This window comes from Oryx dammah, unplaced genomic scaffold (genome assembly GCF_014754425.2).
Source record: "Oryx dammah isolate SB20612 unplaced genomic scaffold, SCBI_Odam_1.1 HiC_scaffold_27, whole genome shotgun sequence".
Classification (NCBI taxonomy): domain Eukaryota; kingdom Metazoa; phylum Chordata; class Mammalia; order Artiodactyla; family Bovidae; genus Oryx; species Oryx dammah.
Genome location: NW_024070211.1, coordinates 88,557,614 through 88,581,312, shown reverse-complemented (window position 1 = coordinate 88,581,312; position 23,699 = coordinate 88,557,614). Strand labels below are relative to the sequence as shown.

General features: G+C 39.3%; 1 protein-coding gene across 2 annotated transcripts in view; it reads right to left on the bottom strand.

The window, feature by feature from the left end:
- Nucleotides 1-14,513: 14,513 nt before the first annotated feature.
- EPC2 (enhancer of polycomb homolog 2) overlaps nucleotides 14,514-23,699 on the bottom strand; it is a 129,297-nt gene continuing 120,111 nt past the window's right edge. For both annotated transcript variants that reach the window (XM_040229007.1, XM_040229008.1), the window contains 4 exons: nucleotides 20,870-21,006; nucleotides 18,389-18,548; nucleotides 17,107-17,440; nucleotides 14,514-16,144 (listed from right to left, as the gene is read on the bottom strand). In XM_040229007.1, the coding sequence (XP_040084941.1) occupies nucleotides 16,072-16,144; nucleotides 17,107-17,440; nucleotides 18,389-18,548; nucleotides 20,870-21,006 (704 nt within the window). In that variant the 3' untranslated portion in view covers nucleotides 14,514-16,071. The remainder of the gene's footprint in view (nucleotides 16,145-17,106; nucleotides 17,441-18,388; nucleotides 18,549-20,869; nucleotides 21,007-23,699) is intronic.

The window sequence follows — 23,699 nt, the reverse complement described above, 5'->3', positions numbered from 1 at the left end:
CAGAGTTACAGGGTCTAAAATCCACATGCAAAATTAGTTGTATTTCCATATACCAGAAACGAACAATCTGTTAAGAAAATCCCACTTAAAACAGTACCCAAAAGAATAAAATAAATTTAACCAAGGAAGTGAAAGACTTGTATGTGAAAAACTACAAAACATTGCTGAGAGAAATTAAAGAAGAGCTAAATAAATAGAAAGACAACAAATGCCCACAGACTATAAAATTTAACATTGTTACAACTGCAATACTACCCAAGAAATATATAGGTTCAATGAAGTTCCTATAAAATTCCATCACAGTCCAATAGAAATTTTTAAAAATTTCATCAGTGCAGATTTGGAAAAGCCAATCCTCAATCAAATTAATGTGGAATTGTAAAGGCCTCAGATAGTGAAAACAACCTTGAAATAGATTAAAAAAAAAAAAAAGTGTGGACAACTCACACTTCCTGATTCAAAACTTATTGCAATAAACAAATAAATGACCCCCAAACCCAAAAAACCAAAACCATAAAACAAAACTTACTGCAAAGCAATGGTAATTAAAACAGTTTGGTAGTTGTATAAGGGTAGACATAAATACAGATCAATCAAATAGAATTAGGAGTCCAGAGATTGACCCATACATCTATGGCCAGATGATTTTCTACAAGTCTCAAGACCACTCAACAGGGAAAGCAGAGTTCAACAAATGCAGCTGGGACTGGGGTATCACATGCAAAATAATAAAGTTGGTCCCCTAACTCATACCTCTTACAAAATTAACTCAAAATAGGGGCTTCCCTGGTGGCTTAGTGGTAAAAAATCCACCTGCCAATGCATTCAATCTCTGGTCTGGGAATATCCCACATGCCTCGGGGCAACTAAGCCAGTACCCAACAGCTACTGAGCCAGCATTCTGGAGCCCACACACTGCAACTACTAGGCCCAGGAGCCACGACTGCTGAAGCCCACACGCCTTAGAGCCTGTGATCCACAAGAAGAGAAGCCACCTCAGTGAGAAGCCTGCGCACAGCAACTAGAGAGTAGCCCCTGCTCAGCACAACTAGAGAAAAGCAGGAGGTGCAGTGGAAACCAAGTGAAAGTGAAAGTCGCTCAGTCATGTCCGACTCTTTGCGACCCCATAGACTACACAGTCCATGGAACTCTCCAGGCCAGAATACTAGAGTGGGTAGCCTTTCCCTTCTTCAGAGGATCTTCCCAACCCAGGGATTGAACCCAGATCTTTCACATTGCAGGTGGATTCTTTACCAACTGAGCCACAAGGGAAGCCCAATAAAAAGCAGCACAAACAAAAATAAATAAAATTATTTAAAAAAATTAACTCAAAATATATCAGTGATCTAAATATAAGGACACAGTCATTAAAATCTTATCAAAATACATTGGAGTAAATCTTCATGACCCTGGATTGGCAATGAATTTTTAGGTAATATACTAAAAGCACAAGTAACAAAAGAAAAAAAAGATAAACTGAACTTTATCAAAATTAAAAACTCTTTGTGCATCAAAAGACATTAAGAAAGTGAAAAGGTAAACTACAAAATGAGAGAAAATCTTTGCAAATATATGTGTTGTAAGGGTCTCATATCCAGAATACGTAAAGAAGTCTTACAATTCAAAATGAAAAGGGAAACAACTCAATTTAAAACTGAGTAAAGGACTTGAATGAATATACATTTGTCCAGAGAAGATAGACAAATAGCCAAAAAACAAAGATGCTCAATGTCACTAGTCATTAGGAAAATGCAACTCAAAACAACGAGATACAATTTCACAAACACTAGGTTTATTTTTTTTTTTTAAAGGAAAATAATAAGGGTTTGTGAGGATGTGGAGAAATTGGAATGCTGTACATTGCTGGAGGGAATGTAAAATGGTTTAGCTGCTGTGGAAAGCAGTGTGTTGCTTCCTCAAAAAGTTAAACATAGAATTATCATATGACCTAGCAATTTCATTCTTAGTTATGTACTCAAAAGCACTGAAATGAAGCACTTAATGAATATATCAACAAAGGAGTGTATAAACAAATTGTCGTATATACTGACACAATATTACGCAGCCATAGAAAGGTATGAAGTACTGGTATATACTACGATGTATATATACTTTAAAAGCATTATGCTAAGTGAAAGAAGCCAGACACAAAGGTCACATACGGTTCCAATTATGTAAAATATCTTGAATATCCATAGAGACAGAAAACAGATGGATGGTTGCCGGGGCTAGAGAAAGAGGGAATTGTGAGTAACTGCTTGATGGCTACAGGGTTTCCTTTTGGGGTGCTGAAATGTCTGGAACTAGATGGACACGGCAGGGACACAATACTGAACTGTACACTAAATACCACTGGACTGTTCACTTTAAAATGTAAGTTTAAGATGTGAATGTTATCTCAGGAAAAAAAAATTCATAGAATTCAAACATAAAGTAGGAAGGGGTCTGTGCCTTACTATCAGGTGGGGTAGAATTTAGACATCTAAATATTACTAATTTCAAGCCACGCAGTTTTAAGGGTCTCTAATCTATGAAATGTTCTAAATGTTCATTAGTAACATGGCCATCTGAAACTTTTGAACAGAACTTATAACTAAGAGCTGAAAATCACTTAAACAAGCATTTGTTGGATCAAGGTTATCAATGTTCGGAAAGCACACAGGATTAGTCCCACCTTCCGGGGTTAGTCCCAGATTGGGCACCATGTAGTTCTGGATAAGCTTTTTCAGCTGGCTGCCTTTGTTTCTTTAAATAAGAAGTTAAACCTTTCTTTAAAAGAGAAGGTTGGACAAGATTATCAGTAGGCTGTTAATTTTTTTTTTTTAGTTACTAATATAAAAAGTCTATGCAATCTATTCTCTAAGACAGAGTATAAAAAGGTGAAAGTCTTTGTTAAAGGGCTACTTTTCATAAACACCAAAACAAATCTCACCCACTAGTGATGGAGGTTGGAGAGAACAGTGCTTTCTAAAGCAGCCAGGAGAGGATGATTTACAGATGGAAAATTAGCCCCAAGTCAAGCCACATCTGGAAGAGAAATGATGTCAAACATCAATAGCTGGGTACAAATGTTACTTCTACGTTTTGGCAAACATCTGATGTGGCTTTGGTGTGAGCAAGAATTCTCTCTCCAAAATAGCTTAAATGAAAAGCTCTGATAACGTGCAACATTCCTGGTGTGTTGAAACCTGATTTTTTTTTTTTTTGGACAAAAATACACCTGGAAAACAGTGTATAAAGAAACAGTGATTCGTCACACACCCCAGATATGAGGCTTACAGTGATTATTGATGAGTAAATATTTCTAGCTCACAATGACAAAACTAGCAGCTACCCAGTCTGGTCCCTGGTTTTCTTATACTTGAGCACAACTGCTAATTTTGTATAAATATAAGCGGGAAAATAGCTTTTGGAAATCTTAAAACAAAGCCTATTTTATGCCACTCTCCACCCACAACCATCTGTCAGGCTCTGGATTAAAGATGACAGCAACATCCTAAGGAAGCTTCAGGGGGAAAAACAGTTTCTGAAGTTATGGGTCAATCATTTTAAGCATAATTAAACTACTTTAGACTTCAAATGTTTGTTTAATAAGTCCAAGAGAAATAAAACTAAGTTTAGTGGTCACATTTTGGTTTAAAATAACAATAAAAAGAATAAAAAGTAAATTTTTTTATTCTGAAAAATAATTGTTACTCATTCACTTATTTATTCAATGAATATTTCAACAACTACCAAGTGCCAGGCCTTGTACTGAGTGCAGGAAATACAACAGATAACCAGTGCTTGCCATCATGAGGCACATGAGCAGATGAGAGGACAAATATAATGTAGAATATTTCCTTTATATCACTCACATATAAGGGACTAGAATAGAAAATAACAGAGGACAGCCAGAAAGCACCTCTCTGAAGAGGGGATCCTTGAGGGCTAAAAGATGAGAAGGAGCTAGCTAATACACAGAGAGGAATAGTCTAGGCAGAAGGAATGCCCGTGTGCAAAGGCACTGAGGCAGGAAATAAGTTGTTAAAGTCTGGACCAGATCCATCTGTGGGCTCAAGTGTCGTGAGGTGAGAAAGCAATATGGATGAGTTTGAAGAAGGCAGCACAAGACACGAGAGATCTTACAGTCATGGCAGGATCTTAGATTTTAAATGCAATGAGAAGCAATGGGAGGGTTTTAGGAGACAACTAAGATAATCTGATTTCTGAAGGATAGTGGCTCAGAGGTTAAAGTGTCTGCCTCCAATGCGGGAGACCCAGGTTCGATCCCTGGGTCAGGAAGATCCCCTGGAGAAGGAAATGGTAACCCACTCCAGTATTCTTGCCTGGAGAATCCCATGGACGGAGGAGCCTGGTAGTCCATGGGATCGCAAAGAGTCGGACACAACTGAGCGACTTCACTCACTCACTCAAGATAATCTGATTTCTGAAGGATAACACTGGCTACTACATGAATTGACTGGAAATAGGCAAGAATAGAGGTGGGAAGAAGTGCTGCTGCGGTGGAGAGAGAAACAGATGAACTCAATATACATTTTGGAGCTCAGGTCCAAAGACTTGTGAATGGAATGTACCAGGGGTTGCGGTGAGGAAGGGAGGAATCAAGATGACTCTTTGATGTAGTATCTGAGATGGCAAAGACTGGGGCGACTGGTGGTGGGACCATGCAGGCAAAAGATAGCACGTGGTAAGTTTGGGCATGTCTGTGAGACTTTCAGGTGTTAGCATCAACAAAGCCCTGGATATAAAAGAATGGAATTCAGAGCACAGTTCTGGGATAAAGACAGTATACAAATCCATGGCAGGGAAGAGTAGAGAGAAAAAGAGAAGTCCCAAATGCTGTGCAAATACTAGGCAAGCAAAATTCTCCTAAGACAGCTTTTTAATAACAGTAGCTTTGTCCATGTAGTCGAATACCACAGTAATATACAACTGGAAAGCACAGACTGACAACCCATGGCCTAAACCAGGGGTCCCCAACTTTTGGGCCAAGGACCAGTACCTCTTTGTCAGATCAGTGACAGCATTAGATTAGAAATAAAGTGCAGAATAAATATTAAGCATTTGAATCATTCCGAAACCGTGCCCCCACCCCTTGACCCCCAGTACCTGGAAAAATTGTCTTCCACAAAATTGGTCTCTAGTGCCAAAAAGGTTGGGGACTGTTGATCTAAACAACCTGAAAGTACCTAATGCTGGTGGCAACTGAGCATCTGAAAACTGATGATTAGACCATCATGGGGGTGGGGGGTGGGGAGTGTGTGTGTGTATGTGGGGATACCATTCTCTCTCTGGGCATGCTGATGTTCTGAGGGTGATCTGAGAACTTAAGAGTGCTTGAGATAGTATGATGTGAGGTACACTTCTGAATTGCTACAGAGAATTTAAACAGCCACAATTTTCATCTGTGATAACCTGCAATGCAGAATTATTTTTTTAAAGCATATGATCTCAAAATTTTAAAGGAAGCACGTTTTAAGCTTCTATATTTCTATTAGCCATGGAGCTCACTTAGTGAGAGGCATTCTCTGTACGCTCTTGGAGCTAATGGGACTGAGCAAATAATTTAACCCTCCCTTATTATAACAGCTAAGGAAATAAATTTTGAGCTTTTCTATAAAGTTATCCATGGTCACAACTAATGAACAGAAAGATTAGACTAGTCTTTCCCAACCTTAGCTGCAATCAGCAAACACCATTTGGTGAACTTATAAAAAATCATTGACCAACCAATCATATAAGCAAGCAAACAAGATATGGTATCCCAAACCACTTGGAAATTCTGTCAGTCTAGGGTAAGACCCACACATCTGTGCTTTTAAAAGCTCTCCTGGGAGCTTCTGATGGCTAGAAGGACTATACAGGGCTTGAGCCTAGGCTTTCTGATCCATAACTCATTACCTTTACCTCCTCTTTACCAACCAAAACCACCCATCCCTACTGACCTGCCCTCTATCTCTGCATAGTTCTTCTGAAGGAAACTAGAGCCCCCTAGATCCAGATCTCCCTCCTAGATAGCTACTTATCTCTTTCTCTGCCTCCTCCTCCCTCAACTTTCCCACCGGCCTCATAGAGTTTTGCTATTCACACTTCATTCCATACTACTCTTTCTCTAGCTGGTTTCAGCCACCCAGTTTCCACAAGGCCTTGGTACTGATGCTGGCCAGTTTATCTCCAGCCTGGATCTGATCCCCTGCCCAATAGCCAGGCCTGTGGGATATATGACTTACTTACAAAATAACAAACTGTTTGCATTAGTGTTAAATTGTTTACCTATAAAGATATGTAGTTCTCTTGATGTTAATCCAAGGTATACTGAGATGGGGAGACTGGGATGAGTGGCAGTGGGATGGAATTCATCCAATGACATAGATGTGCACATACACACTTGGGTGGCCCTGTAATTCCTATCCCCTAGTACTTACCTATCGGAGAAGGCAATGGCACCCCACTCCAGTACTCTTGCCTGGAAAATCCCATGGACAGAGGAGCCTGGTAGGCTGCAGTCCATGGAGTCCCTAAGAGTCGGGCTCGACTGAGTGACTTCACTTTCACTTTTCACTTTCATGCATTGGAGAAGGAAATGGCAACCCACTCCAGTGTTCTTGCCTGGAGAATCCCAGGGACGGGGGAGCCTCGTGGGCTGCCGTCTATGGGGTTGTACAGAGTCGGACACGACTGAAGCGACTTAGCAGCAGCAGCAGCAGCAGTACTTACCTATGCCTTTGTGCAATCTGCATCCACTGAGTATGGGCAAGGCATGTGACTTGCTTCTAAGGTATAGAGTATGGGATTTTACGGATGGGACTAAGGTCTTTAATCAGCTGACTAAGCTAATCAAAGCAGACCAGACAGCAAGAATCGGATTATAAACAAATCTTTCACGAAAGCCTAGGTCTTCCCTGAAGCAAGACTCGTCATGCAGCAGCAACTCTCAGCTTTGAAGAAGCAAATCATTAGAACGCTATAGCCACAGGCAAGTGAATTCTGTCTACAATCTGAGGGACCTGACAAGCAAATCCTCCCCTATTTAAGCCTCCAGAGAACACAAGAGCAGCTGCCACCTGATTTCAGCTTTGTGGACTTCCACCCCACAGTGTAACATATGTGATGTTCATATTACTTATCACTCAGCAGTAGACAATACAGACATCTCATGTTAAAAGCAGAAACCTTGTATCTTGGCTATTCCTAACATGGGCTTACTTGGCCACTGACTAAGATTTACTTACAAAGTGAGACACAGGAGCTGTGTGTGCCCATGACCACCAGTGGCCCTGGCACTGAGCAGAGGAAGAACACCGTGTTCTTCTATATGCTAAGGGTTAAAGGTATTCAACAATGGCAAATGTCATCGCTTTAGAACATGTTGTTCATCAGACCAACAGATCTGCAGATATACTGCAGGTGAAATAATTTTTTTGTGATTGGAGTCAAGTTCTCTTGTTCTAGCAGTGGAAGGTAACTTCAAAATTCTAGGCTTTCCTGAGGATAACAGGCGTCCACTCCAAAGTAGAGTCAATGTTCAGAGATATTTTATCATCTCAACCTGCAACGTTACTCTCCTCAGTCAGCCAGGGAAGAAGCAGTTTTGCTCAAATATACGATATTACCAGAGAAGTTTCATGAGAATAAAAACACATCTTTAATTACACACAGAACTCTTAGTCTTGATCCAAGACCTCATTTCGAGGCAGACAATGCCTAAAATCCTGTGTCAAGTAAATTATTGCTAAAGATATATGTGGCTCTTCCCTGTTAAAATGTCAAGCTTTGCAGCATTAGCTTCCTTAGTGGCTCAGTTGGTAAGAATCCACCTGTAATGCAGGAAACTGCCTGCAATGCAGAAGACACAGGTTTGATCTCCAGGTTGGAAAGATCCCCTGCAGAAGGAAACTGCAACCCAACTCCAATATTCTCTTCTGGGAAATCTGATGGACAGAGGAGCTTGGTGGTCAAGAGTTTATGGGGTCACAGAGAGCTGGACACAACTTAGCAACTAAACCACCACCACAGCAGAAATAAGAAACAATTCCCCTTTCAGATTAACAGGAGAGGCACGGTAGGAAGGCACAGGGGGTCTGATCTGGTACTGACCCTTCTGAATGGTGCTGGTAAGCCTAAGGACACTGACAATGGCATGGAAAGCAAGGGAGCCATCCAGGGAGGGAAGAGGGGTGGGGGAAATTTGATTCCTATGGCATCAGAGCTGGCAGAGATTTCAGAGGTCATCTAATTCCACCCATGTGTCCTATGATAACAAGTTCAGAGACACGAAAATAAAGATGATAAAGTCACAAGCCAATTAAATGGTAGAGAAACGATTAAAGCCAAGCTCAACAAATTCTGATATTCTACTGCACTGTGTAGTCTGTCCTGTTTTCCCTAGTTTGCCTCCTCCAAAGATAAAATTCTTGTGGCCTTCTGAGACTTGTAGTCAAAGAAGTTGGTTAGAATTCTTAGTTCTGCACAAGCTAAGTTGCATCATATGATGTAACCCAACTGTCAGTGCTTTACAGTCACTGATGACAATGAGGACTTAAACTCTAGACTAACTGCATGCTGGGCCTTAGCGCCCACACCCTTGGTGAGAAGCCAGTGACACACTGGCCACATGCACACTTGCACCGAGCTTGTCAGTGTGGTCTCCGCTATAGAGTTTTAGGAAACGGCTCATCTTACAGATGGGGAAAGCAAGGTTCAGAAAAGGCTACTCTCAGCCAAGTCCTGGCCCAGACCCAGCTTCCAAAGCCTTGTGCTGGTTGAGAGCTTTCGCACTTACCGGCTAAGTCTGGCAGACAGAGGAGTATAAACTGATAGGCTGGGTTTGCTTGATGGATAGCTAGAAGCCACAGGTGGATCTAATGGACTCAGTCTGGGAAGCAAAACACAAACATTAATTGCCAGGTGGTGTAAGAATGGAGGAGGTGGTTTTCTAGATGAAATTTAAAACTCTGCTATACAGATACTGCCAATAAGTGGACTAACAAGTCCAGTAAGTAGTCCTCTGAAGGGTACACTCTTCTTAAAGATGGCAGGCCAGTGTTAAAAGTGTGGTGACCAAACCCAAGTCTAATTCTTGGCTTAGTAATTTATCAGCTGTGTGACATAATGCAAGTTAATTTCTCTAAATGTCATTTTCCTGATCTGTAAAATGGGTAAAATAATAACAGTACTTCACACAACTGTGAGGACTAAATGAGTCACTGAGAGAGAACTGTCAAGCTCCATAATGTTTGCTGTTATTATGTTGTGGTTAATGACGAAAAACATCTTGTTTAACAGAACAAAATATTCAGAATTACTACCCTTAACCTTTTGAAATGTATTAGTTTGCCAAGTTGATTAAGGCGCAACTCAGTCAAAGGTGCATTACCAGTCAATAAAATTGGTTCTAAATATAGCATCATTCAACTCAAATACAGTAGTACATACAAGGGAGACATTTCTGAAGTACTATTTCTCCTTACTATTCTTCCCCCTGCCCCCCAAGAAAACAATCCTGCAATAAAAAATATAAAAAACTACTAAGCACAGTTACAATTACTCTAGTCAACATTAAAAATATATATATACAATGGCGTGTGTACTATATATATTTTAAAGATGTGCCTTCGAGATATCTTACTTTTTCCCCTGGGCTTTAGCAAAAGAAAGATATGCAACATATCTTCAAATATACTTAGAGCTATATCATAACAATTTATCTAATTAATCATAATGATGATTTTGAATTACCAGGGAAGGAAGGGTACTCTAGGAAAGCAGAAAAAGGCAGTTTGAAACTATTTTTACCTATAATTAATTACAAGATATCCCAGCACGAGTTATCCATTTTGTTTAAAAAACCACCCACCCACCAACCAACAAACCTATTACTCATCCCATCAGAAAACATATTCCAAGGACTTTAGAAGCTTACTGAACTGCATTAGTTTAATCACAAAATCCAAGAAATGGTGGTACTGTCCAGTGGAGGGCCTGTGTAAAAATAAACAATTCTTGGGACTTCCCTGGTGGTCCAGTGTGGGGCCCTAAATGGGAAACCTTAAAAAAAGAAGGGCTAGCTTTGCGGTTTAGAGCTAAGATGGCGCCTGGCGGAAGAGATGAGGGCGCGGCCTAAGTTGTCTGTCAAAACTTGATTGGCTCTCTTGATTTCTGTGCATGTAGACAGCGCGTGATCACCATAGACTCCTGTTATAATGATGGCACATGATGATTTGACCTTTAATGTGATTGGTGCAACTATGGAAAGTCCCTCACAAACCCCTCCCTGCTTGCCTTTATAAACCAAGAGCTTACACCAATAAAGCGGAACTGCTTAGACAGAACCCGTCGCGTCTGATTGTCTCTCGCTCGCCGAGGGGCTGGGTTGGCCCACCTCTCCTCGGGACCCCTCGGCTTTGCTGAGGGAAGTTCCACTACCTCTCTCTTTCTGCAGAGCACCCCCCGCAGAAACTGGCGCCCAGCGTGGGGCATGAAGCGGACAGACGGAGGTGGTGTCACCATGCGGCTCTGAAAGAAGGAGCAACGAGGGACCCTAGGCTGGTCGCAGCGCGGAGCTCCCTTTAGAGGAGTATCGCCCGAGGTAATCCGGATTTCAAGGTGGGCCCCCCCTCTGCTTTGAGGGAAGTGGCAAAAAACTCTCCTGACTTATTTTCTTTCTTTTCTGATCTGTCCTTAATTCCTTTTCCGGAGTTTCAGTGAACAGGCAAACGGTTGTGGAGGCAATTGACGAGTCCCGGCTAGGGCTACACTCTGGTGGCCTTTGAAGGCCCCACAACAGATAAGCCTCAGTAACTAGAGCCCGACCAGGTGAAACTCCCCTTTAATCATTCTTAACTGAGGACGTGGCCTAGAATCTTCCTGTGGGCACGGGTCAGGCACTTAAAGGCCATTAGGGCGCCTGCCACTTTAAGACTCCCGTGACAGGATAAGGGGGTCACGGAATGGGCTAGAAACCTCAGGGTGCCCGCCCCCAGCAAGAAAACTTCCGTGCAACGACACAGGCACATCAACAGTTCCAAAAGCATACCATAAGCCCAACTTTCTGGCCGCCACCACTCCCGGTAGGATTTTTGGTGGTCGTCCTCAGTGACTCTTCTATTCTCTCACGGCAGCATGGAAAATAACATCGGGAAATCTGATGAGCCTGCACTCAAGGCACTGAGATATATGCTCATAAGCAGGGGACTTGAGATTTCTGACGCTCAGGCCATTAAGGTCTGGGGGACCATTGTATGGTTGGCCTCCTGGGTTGCTTCAGCCAATCTGTTCACTTGGGATCGAGTACAAACCCTCGATAGGCAGCGAGAGGCTCAATACGGTGAGGAGCCCCCCTTAGGGTTGTCTGATCATTTTGGCCCTCAAGCTCTGCTTTTCACGGAGCGAGGAGCATGTCACTGATACAGATACCCCCAATTCAAAATCAGAAAAACAATGGGAAATTCCCTGGCCGATAGAGCGTCCTCCCTTACAATCCAAGCTTGTAACTTACAAGATGCCTATGATCTTCACGATCTTACTCATATAAATTGGAGAGGGCTACATAAAAGGTTTCCACAGATCCCTATTAGAGAATTAAAGAAAATTGCACATACTTGTAAATCCTGTCTTCCTTATTTACAAGTACTGCCTTTACAGCCCCCAGGAGTAAACCCTCGAGGGCTAAAACCCAATGTGCTGTGGCAAACTCATGTGACCCATTATTCCCCTTTTGGAAAGCTTAAGTATGTTTTTGTGTCTATTGACACTTACTCTCATGCCTGTTGGGCTACTGCCCACACAGGAGAAAAAGCAAAACATGCTCAAAGCCATTTTTTACAATGTTTTCCGATGTTAGGCCTTCCCCATCAAATAAAAACAGATAATGGCCCTTGCTTCATCAGCCAGAGCTTACAAAAATTCTTCCAACAATGGCACATTCGTCATAACACCAGAATCCCACATAACCCCCAGGGACAAGCCATAATTGAGCGCCACCATCAAAATTTAAAGGCTCAATTACAAAAACAAAAAGGGGGAATAAGCCCTCACCAGCAACTTGGAATGGCACTCTTTACTCTAAACATTTTAAATTTTTCAAAAACTGAACCGATACCATGTTTTCAAAAACATTGGTCTAACCAAGAAATAAAACCTGAAATACAAGTGAGATGAAAAGACCCCATCACTGGCCAGTGGAAGGGGCCTGATCCACTCCTTACCATGGGAAGAGGATTCGGATGCATATTCCCCATTGGGGACCCCAGCCCTATATGGGTGCCAGCAAGAAATCTTAAATTTACACCACAAGATAGAGGTCAAATCTCAAAATCTGACACAGATTAAAGAGACACTCACATATTGGGCCCAAGAACAAAAAGTTTGAGGCGATCTTTTCTTCCCCTTCAGATCATCGATGCGGCGACCCTGGTGGACACTGCTCCTGGTGATCGTTGGATTACCTATCCTCTCCTTGCTGACTTTCGTCATTGCCACAGCTGTGCAAAAGTTTTTAAAATCTTTAAAATCTGGGTTTAACGACACACAAGGCCATCAACCATGAGGGTACAACAGTGTCAGCATCCGTGCTGGGAGTTTAACAAGCTCAGACCATCGAGGTTATAAACAACATATCCACTGCCTCTACTCAAGGATTTCAAACCAGCTCAAACACCTGGGATCCGCCATGGCGGGACTCCAACAACAGCTTAATCTCCACGCCAGAGCGATCGAGACGTTGAGTGTCTTGGCGCACATAGACTGCGATGTGAGATATCCCAGTTTTTGTCTGACAGCTTTTCCAGTGTTAAATGAGACTCTAACAGGTGAAAAAGGGAGCAATGGATCTATGGGACTGGATACAAAATCCATTTACCTGGTTTAAAAATGCCTTCTATTTGCTTTTGTTATCCTGCTTGTTGTAATGTTAAAGGTAAAAAACCTCACAGCTCGCAATAGACGTTTACATCAAAAAAATAGTTATGCTTGCCCAGGTCATAGAAAAGGAGCCCCACGTTGGGCACCCACAAAACCCCTGGATTTAGCCCTTCAAGAGATTAACCAAGACATATAAATAAGAGTTCTAGATGCCCGTCATCTAGAGAGATTCCGCCTAGCCCCCAAGAGGTGGCTGGATAGCCAATGACAGAAGACCCTCAGAGGAGGGCAACCTAAGACAGGCACAGCCGCAAGAGGGGCTGGCGAGGCTGGAGGTTGGCCGCCTACAGCTTTATGCCTTGCTCTACAGAACATCAATACAAATGTCTCGAGGGCTTAAATAAAATAAAAAAGGGGGAGATGTGGGGCCCTAAATGGGAAACCTTAAAAAAGAAGGGCTAGCTTTGCGGTTTAGAGCTAAGATGGCGCCTGGCAGAAGAGATGAGGGTGTGGCCTAAGTTGTCTGTCAAAACTTTTGATTGGCTCTCTTGATAGACAGCGCGTGATCACCATAGACTCCTGTTATAATGATGGCACGTGATGATTTGATCTTTAATGTGATTGGTGCAACTATGGAAAGTCCCTCACAAACCCCTCCCTGATTGCCTTTATAAACCAAGAGCTTACACCAATAAAGCGGAACTGCTTAGACGGAACCCCTGTCGCGTCTGATTGTCTCTCGCTTGCCGAGGGGTTGGGTTGGCGGACAGCAGGCTCACCTCTCCTCAGGACCCCTCGGCTTTGCTGAGGGAAGTTCCACTGCCTCTCTCTTTCTGCGGAGCGCCCCCCGCAGTCCAGTGATTGAGAATCCACCTTCCAATGGAGGGCACATAGGTCTGATCCCTTGTTGGGGAACTAAGATCCCGCATACCACGGGGCTAAGTCTGCATGCTGCAATGAAGACCTAGCACAGTCAAAAAAATAAAAATAAACTAAGCTTTAACTTGATAATGTAAAAACAAGTATCTGTCACTTAAGTTTTGAAAAGCATTGGAAAAATGTTATGCGCAAGTAACGGAAATAATACCTGTGAAACAGCTACAACCCCATCAAAATAAGGCCTATTTTTCTATTTTACTTAAAAAACAAAACTCATCAGCTTTTGATGAATTCTGAATTCCCCACATGTCCAGAAACTGTAGACAGTTTTTTGTTTTACATTATTTATAACATGTATATTACAAGGCAACTTCCTATCATGCTTTACTTTGGTGAAATGGAAATAAAACTTTTTTCTGAAATCAGCACTAAAGTTGTTTTGAGTTCTTAATAGCAAGGAGATCCATCCAACTAAAAGCAGAATGAATACAGTCAAACTACATATCAAATCAAAATTATTTTCTTTATATCATCAGCAATGAGTAACTCCAGAGGTAGTATGGCAGAAATGAGCATGGATCCTATCAGGTCACAACCAACGAAGAAATTAAATTTATTTTTTCCTATGGTTTTGACTATTAATTGCTTTACATATTTAAGACCTGAATAAAAACCACTTTCAGCAAAATCTTGGCCCATTGATTCAACTTACATATTAATTTACAACTTTCAGGACTGCAGATATAAAAAATGTAAAGTATAAAATTATGTAGTTTGAAATGGTTTTAATCATATTCATTAAAAATATTTCCCAGTACTTACTTGACAAAACCCCCTTGCAATATAATTCTAAAGTTTTATTTATAAAATGAGGCTCACTTATGAGATTTCAATGAATGTTACACTGCAAATTACTTACATTCTGTAAAATATTTTAAGAACTTTCTCCTATCAAAGGTAGTTTATATTGGATTATCTGAAACCCAATAGTGCCCACAGATGAGCTTCTTATAGTTCTTTTCATTAATGCTTGGAAAGCACTGTGAAAATGAAAAGTGCTGTTAAGTGCTATCATCTCCCTTAAATTTTCACTTATACTGTGTGCACATTGTGAAATAAACACATATGCAGCATGTCCATGTTTGATATGTATTTTTATTTCCCTGCAGTTTTCACTTATCAAGAACAAGTAACAGGGAAAGTTGTCTGAACTAGTGCATAAACAAACATTCTGAAACACCACTACACGTATCTAATATACAAGAACCGTATAAAAAAAGTCACTAAAACACTACACTATGAAGGTGTCCAACGCTTACAGTCAGACTTTTTCCAACCCGTTACTTGCCTTGTAGCCACAGGAAATCTCTCCAAAATTGAAAAGACAATCTTGCCACAACCCTCCCCCCCTCCCAACACCTGGGATGGCTCGATATCTAGACTTCCAATAATTATTGCAATGATATAATGCAATACATACCTGGTAAAACATCCTTTATGTGGTGTGTTACAGTTTTAAAGCCAGTTAAAATATGCAGTCTTCAGATAAGATGTACTCCTTGAGAATTTTTCATACCTGCACAGTTTAAATGTACTAGATGCAGAAGTTTTCCTAGTCCTTTTTTTCTGTGTAATCATTTTTTATAAACTGGTATTATAAATAGAAATATACATTCAAAATATATGGAAAAGTGAGTCACTACATTAAATTTGCATGTATCGATCCATCCCTTTCCCCTGCACAGTAATAGAAAATACTATTTTGCCTTGAACTTCATATTTGACAGTGAAATGCCACTAAAGTATTTACCAAAAAGTCCATCTAGTCAAATTGTGAAACAAAATGAACCAAGTGAAAACTTTACAGTTCCTTTAGAAAAAAATTACAAGAATTTCATTTCCTAGCTATGAATCTTTAACTTTTTAGACACAAAGTTGGATTTATTTTTACAAGATACAAAATGTAAACATGGCAAAATAAATAGTTAAAACAAGTGATGCAGGATCCCATTTCATGCTCATGATCCCATTAAAGAATTATTTTTTAAAATCCATTCAGTTGCAAATTCAAGTGCAAAAGCATGATGATGAATATCTACTATTCAAGTAACAGAAATAATATTGATGATACAAATAAACTATTTTACAAGGTAGTGATTTTCCCAATTTTACAAAATATACATCATATATCGATTTAACATCCGATATACTATAGTCCATTTAGGTCCACTGTTATGCTCTGTGATCCACAGAGTTTCGCCTTTTGCATTCAGCTGGAATATGAATGACTGCACACCATCAGCACAGGTCAAAGCCACATGTTTTAGGTTATGTCACTTCCATAGCTACTGTTGTCTCTGCTATTCCATTTAAACCCAATCTTTCTGGTTCATGGTTCTCTCTATAATAAGGCAAAGAGTAAAATAAACATTAATACTCTCTAGAATATGATGTTTATCATTTAGTAGTTACAGATGTGTTTTATATAATTACAATTAAACATACTTTACAAGAACATCTCCCATTTTTATAATTTCCATACAGGAATAAGGGAAAGTTTTCTTCAGTTAAGAAATCCTATGAACTTGATTATAATTATTTACTTAGGAAAAATAGCAACAGTATTTCAGTAGCAGTCAATGATAAATTACTTATGAAACATATAACATAGGACAATTCAAGCTTTTTACAATAGACAGAGCAGATGATGCTCATAAATAATAATAATTGGAAGCACAATATTACTTAAATTACTTTCCACTACAGTGTAATTTTACAGTTCATGGTCATATAGTTATTAATCTATGCAGATCAATTATTTTGATTCACTGTTCACATGCATTAGTGTCATAGAAAGAAAAAAGCAATCTGAAATACATAGATTTAGTTAATTCCAGGATATTCTCAGTTCTAAGACATACACAGAATAATTTACTTTCCCTTTGGGTATGTTAAAAAAATACAAATTTGATTTGAAAACTAAAGCTCTGAAGGCTAACAATAACCCTAGCCTGCCAGACTGCCTAAACTACAAAGAAGAAATATAAGAATAACTAAAGCTGATGTATTTTTCCAGTTTGATGGTTCCCAAGTTGATGTGGTCTATCCTCCCCCCTTTTTTAAAAATAACAGTTCTGACTGGCATTTAAACATTCTACTAGGGACCTTAAACAAACATCTAAGTCACACAGCTTTAGACTAAGCAGATATTCAATATCTGTTGAAAAGCAAGTCAATCAGCTGACAAGATATCTATGGCTTGAGCAGTAAAAGAAAAAAAGGAAAAGTCTTTTCCTCCCACAGGATCTGAGCCAGCAGAGAGAGACAGAATGAAACTTGAAATACACACACACACACACACACCTGGCTATGCTGCTGATGGCACTGCTAGGAGTAACCTTTGGCACTCTGTCCATACTGGCAGCAACTGTGGCGAGTTTTAAGGCTGTTGGCGATGGTGCTGAAGTCCGTGTATTGATATGCACATTGACTGGAGAAACAACACTGACGTTATTGAGGTGCACTGCATTTGTCAGGCAGGAATTGTTCATGGGAAGTGTTTGAGGACTGCTTGTGCACAATGCTGGGATTAAGTGGTTTGTAGTGGTGTGGCCAACTGTCCTTACAAGTTGTACAGCTGAAATCCCTGGGCTGGATGATAAAGCCATATTGGTGGAGTATAATGTTTTAGAGGTTCCTGAAGGAGAAGAAAAAAAAACTGTTCAACTCATGAGACATTAATTAAACTCTTTTAAAAATTAGGAGTTTAAAAATAAAAAGAAATGCAAACATCTGTAATCTAATTAAATATCTGAAGAGAGTTTCTAATCAATAACTACAACATATTTACCTTTACAACCCCAAAGATACCCTCTTTCTACTAGCCTGCATAAAACAGTTTTGCAAAGTATTCTGCTGCCTTCATATATGGAAACTGTGTAACAGGACAGAGAGGTCTTCTTGGAGACTGAGGGCAGGTGGAGATGAAAACTGGACTTCCATTAGAATTTACACAAGGAAGAACATCAGTAAGGAAGAGCAATCACAATCACAGGTATATGGAACAGCAAGTGGAAAATCCTAGGGTCTGAGCAGAAGTTAAAGGCTGATAGGAAGAACAAAGTACTCAGGGTAGACTGACGCAGAAATAGTTTCACAGCAATACTGTACTTCACAAGGAGGAGTCACAGAAAGCAGGGCTGTGAGTGTGTAAGACTGGGAAGGTAAATTCAATTTCTAACTTCTGACAGATCATCTGGACTATTAACATAATTCTCCTTTTTATAAATGCACAAATGATTCAACAATGATGGTTAGCAATTGGCTTGATGTGACTGCTAAGATGTGAGGCAAATGATAGTATGTAGATAAAACTAGGCAGGGTGGACTGTTACACAGGTAGGTATCAACTGGGCATGGGAGGACCCAGGGAGCAGGCTTGATGTGACTTTTAGAAACATCAAGCTATTCCACCACACATAGCCATAGAAATTATGGAGTCCTAACTGATTTCTTGTACAATGTTTCCCCTCTGGATTTAAAAATGAAAAACCAAAAAAAATAAAAATAAAAATAAAAAACCAAATCTCAAATCACTGAGTTGCAACTTTGAGCTAGTAAGTATCACTTGAAAGGACAGGCTTACCTGAAGGCTGGACAACACCGTTTATGTTGCTGTGGCCAGTGTTCTGTTCCTTGGCTACCTCACTGCGACTTGGAACAGGTGCACTGACCACTGCAGATGCAGCAAAATGGGCGCTGGCTGAGTCAAGTGTTTTAGACATACAGTCAGAGGTGCTTGAGCCCTGTAAAATAAACAAAGTTAAACTCTCAACTTTTTAGATGTGAGTTCACAAACACTTAAAAAAGTGAGAAAACCCAAGAGGCTGTTGCCTTTTTCATTCTGAACAGTTAAAAGTGTTTATGTTAAGAGATCTAGGACTTCACAGACTATTTTCATCTGTGAAATAAGAAAGTTACCAAACTGGGAAGCAACTATTTATGAGAAAGAGGTAGGGCAATAAACAATCCAAATCTTTATGCCCTATTCATTTTTCCAAGTGTTAATGCCTTTAAAAATACTTGACAATCGTTACTATGTCTCATTATTATATATTTTTCCCTTATATCTCTTCTGATATTTGCTTTATATATCTTTGTTTCTTTGTTGCTAAAGTGTCTAATGGTTTATGATGTCTATCTTCTTTGTGAATTATACCTTTCTTCATTAAATATATTCATATTTTTTCATTTAAAATAAATAAATAAAATTTTAAAAATACTTGACAATCTAGATACTGTAGGCAAAATGAGATGACAGAGATGGCTGACAGCCATTTTTGTCCCAGTGTAAAAATGTATCTTAGCCTAACTTTTCAGTAGGCTGAAAAAACCTGAGATTCATAAAAGACAAAGGCAAGTTTAATGGTCATGTTCCTTTTGATTCTGTATAAAACTAGTTCAGGGTTAGAAAGAGACGGGAATACCAGACCACCTGACCTGCCTCTTGAGAAACCTATATGCAGGTCAGGAAGCAACAATTAGAACTGGACATGGAACAACAGACTGGTTCCAAATAGGAAAAGGAGTACGTCAAGGCTGTATACTGTCACCCTGCTTATTTAACTTCTATGCAGAGTACATCGTGAGAAACGCTGGGCTGGAGGAAGCACAAGCTGGAATCAAGATTGCTGGGAGAAATATCAGTAACCTCAGATATGCAGATGACACCACCCTGATGGCACAAAGTGAAGAGGAACTAAAGAGCCTCTTGATGAAAGTGAAAGAGAGCGAAAAAGTTGGCTTAAAGCTCAACATTCAGAAAACGAAGATCATGGCATCTGGTTCCATCACTTCATGGGAAACAGATGGGAAACAGTGGAAACAGTGTCAGATTTTATTTATTTGGGTTCCAAAATCACTGCAGATGGTGACTGCAGCCATGAAATTAAAAGACGCTTACTCCTTGGAAGGAAAGTTATGACCAACCTAGACATTAAAGCAGAGACATTACTTTGCCAACAACATTCCGTCTCATCAAGGCTATGGTTTTTCCAGTGGTCATGTATGGATGTGAGAGTTGGACTGTGAAGAAAGCTGAGTGCTGAAGAATTGAGGCTTTTGAGCTGTGGTGTTGGAAAAGACTCTTGAGAATCCCTTGGACTGCAAGGAGATCCAACCAGTCCATCCTAAAGGAGATCAGCCCTGGGTATTCTTTGGAAGGACTGATGCTAAAGCTGAAACTCCAGTACTTTGGCCACCTCATGCCAAGAGTTGACTCACTGGAGAAGACTCTGATGCTGGGAGGGATTGGGGGCAGGAGGAGAAGGGGACAACAGAGAATGAGATGGCTGGATGGCATCACCGACTCGATGGACATGAGTCTGAGTGAACTCTGGGAGTTGGTTATGGACAGGGAGGCCTGGTGTGCTGTGATTCATGGGGTCGCAAAGAGTCGGACGCGACTGAACGACTGAACTGAAGGAAAATGTCATCTAGGGGCATTTTTTTTTCCCCCAGGGAAATGAGTTTCAAATAGACAAAAGACTACGTTGCCTGGATTTATTGCACAAGTCAATTACCTCCCAGCTTATGGGGCATATTCAAATGGCACAACACACAGTTTAGGAAGGTGTTGGGATAGTCATATCCTTGGAAAGAACATTTTTGGGGGGAGTAGGGGTGAGCCTTGGAGAAGGAAATGGCAACCCACTCCAGTGTTCTTGCCTGGAGAATCCCAGGGACGGGGGAGCCTGGTGGGCTGCCGTCTGTGGGGTCACACAGAGTCGGACACGACTGAAGCGACTTAGCAGCAGCAGCAGCAGCAGGGGTGAGCCTGATGGTCTAAGAGTATATAGTTACTTCTATGAATTCTTAGTGAACTTTCCAAAAATATGTAGCAATTTCTTTCCTAAATTAAAAATACTATATTTGGCTCTAGTGCTCCTCTCATGAAACAAAAACTAGTCACTTAAAATTAGTTAAATTAACTGAAAAAGACACAGGTTTGATCTTCAAAATCAAGAGTAGCAATAACAAGGTTATTTGCTGTGACTTGACTAAAATTTTTTTAAAATGACATAATTGTGAAAGAACAGACATAACCATGATTCAAAGACAGCTTTACCTGTGCTTTTGGATGTGTCTGTTGCGAGGAATGCTGAGATTGCTGTTTCTGCTGAAGCTGAGCAAGCTGCTGCCTTTGCATTTGAACTAACTGCTGTTGATGAGTCTGAAACTGCTCTTCCGTGATGCCCCCTGACACTGGCAAAGGACATTAATTTTAGAAATATGCATGTTTTAAAGTACTTTTAACAAGTAGAATACAACCTGAAGTTACTCCACAATTAAGATGAAAAGCAATTTCAAATCACAGTATATATTACACTTCAGCAGCAAAGAACAGGGTAAAAATGATACACCCTTCAGCCAAAGTAGCTTATACTAATATCTATGACCTTCTAATATTACATGCTTAAAAAGTTACTATTTGTGGTTTTTACTGTATAACACAGCTCTAATTTGAGGATTCTTCCATTTATTCAGACTTAAACCACATGTTAAGCCAATAGATGCCTAAAGTAAGTACTATCTATAAAAACATGGGCTAGAAATATGTTAGAAAATTAAAGATACAATGCATCCTCGGATGTAATCAATTATGCTGTTACCAACTGTGTTAAGTTACTAAATGTCAAATCAAAATAAGACATTTAAAACTTTTATTTAAAAAATTACTTTTAAAAAAGTTATCAAGTTATAGTAAGAAACACTTTTCCCAAAGAAATGTAAACAAACTTTCACTCACTGATATTTAAGTACACCACTGATAAACTTATTCAGAGGACACAAAGCTATCTCCATAGAAGTCAGTATACTATTAGAGCCACAAAACATTAAATCACATCAGAATACATGTACTACCAGAGCCATTTTACTCTATTTTTCTTTACTGTTTTCTTTCCTTTCTCCCAGCTATTTCACCCAATCAGCAAGTATTTACTATCTACAATGAAGAGTGCTGAATTAAGAGTTAAGAATGAATACAGAGAAAAAAAATAAATTTAAAAGAAGGTCCCTGCTATAAAGTTCTACCATGTAGTTGGAAAGAAAAGATACATATAAAGAATTTTCAACTAATAGAAGTCAACCTTTAAATGTAACTTAGCTAACTTAATCAATATGACCCGAAGGAGTTTAGATAGGAGACTATACCTTCAACTAATGTTACTTAACTAGAAACCCCACCAAAGTTTTCCATTTAGCAGAATCACAAATGAGAAATTATATATATATATATACATATGATGGTAAATTAGACGTAACAAGTTGTGCAAAGCTTATTTTCTATGAAGGAATTAAGCCCCAGAGATGGACAAAACTTTAGATAGGCCTTCATTTCTGTTACACAACATTATCATTAAAATTAGTATTGGACTGTCATGGAGAAACAGTTCTTAGATAGATAGCAATTTTGTTTTTAGAAGATGGGCCTACGATAGCGCTCATTCTAAAATTTCACTATTATCTGTATTTTTGAAGTACACATTAGTTATCTTACTGAATTACCAACAAAATCAAATGTCTTTCTTTGCACATGTTGAATTCATTGTAAGTATTCTATTTTTAAATAAAAAATAATAACTTTAAATTCTAAATTTAAAATCTTCATAATCAAATGAAAATGTGAAGTGTTCATTAATTTCTAGCTGTATGAGAACCTTGGGAAAGAGATTAAAAATAGTTTATTAGATACAAAGGCAGGAAGGAAAACCTTAAGCCCAAATAAATCTATTTAAGTCTTCTGTATATAAACCAGTGTACCAATTCAGAAGAAGTGGACTTGTAATCTGGTGTTAGTATACTCTACTCTCAAATGCAGCATGATGTTTGTCCAGAGCTTAGGTTTATGTTGTGATAAAAAGGTGAGAAATCCATAGTACTGAATTTTAAGTGAGGAAGAAAACCATACAGGATACACTTTTAGCAGCTATGTAAAAATTCAGAGAGAAATGAGGATAATGAGAATTTTTTCATTTTTCAAAATCTTTTAAGTTAGATAATCGTAAAATCTTACTAATCAGAAAGTATATATATATAAATTACTTGAAAGAACAAATTGTATTCTTTTAGCAACAAAATTAGTTTTGGTTAGTAGTTATTAACAAAATGTTGCCAATTAGAGGTATTCTAGTTGTTCTTATGAAAAGATGATCATTTATGTAGATATCAAAAAGGGATGCTAATGAAATTTCCTGGTCTGGGGAGGGACATGTCTGCTTACTGCCCTGACTTGTTGAAACCATTAATTTGTTCAAGAACTCCATCCTGTTCACCATAGAAAATGTATAAAATCCCAACCAAGACTTCATTGAAATGACTCAAATTAATGGTCAAGTGTTGCCCAACTTCTTAAAAACTCATGCTGGCTTTGATGCCAAAATTGTCATTCCTGATTCTGCTACAGGTTGAAAACCACTGGTGGTAAAACTTAATTCAAAAATATGGATATGCTTAAAATATTAAATTCATTTTTTTCTTCTTCTCCTTTACCTCAAACTCAGCATGTTAGATTCATTTTTAACATCTAGTTTGTTGTTGTTTTTAAACACTATAAGGTGTGCTTGAAAATTGCTTATGTTTCTCATTCAGAATTTTCTAGAGCATTAAACACTCTTCAGACAAAAATAGCAATCATAGCACAGAATTGGAACACATACAGAACACCCTCCCTAACTGACCTCTTTCATTTTGTTAAGATGAGTGAAAGTGGTAAGAAATGTAGTATGGTTTTAATGGCACACTCATAGTACCGATCAAAAGGAAAGCACCTTCTCCACTAATCATTTTGCCTTTCGTAAGTTACAGAAATACTTCCATAAGAAATTTATTTCTTACACTGACTTTGAGTTATCAAGAGATAAGCATTAAAATACACCAGGAAAATGTCACACTTA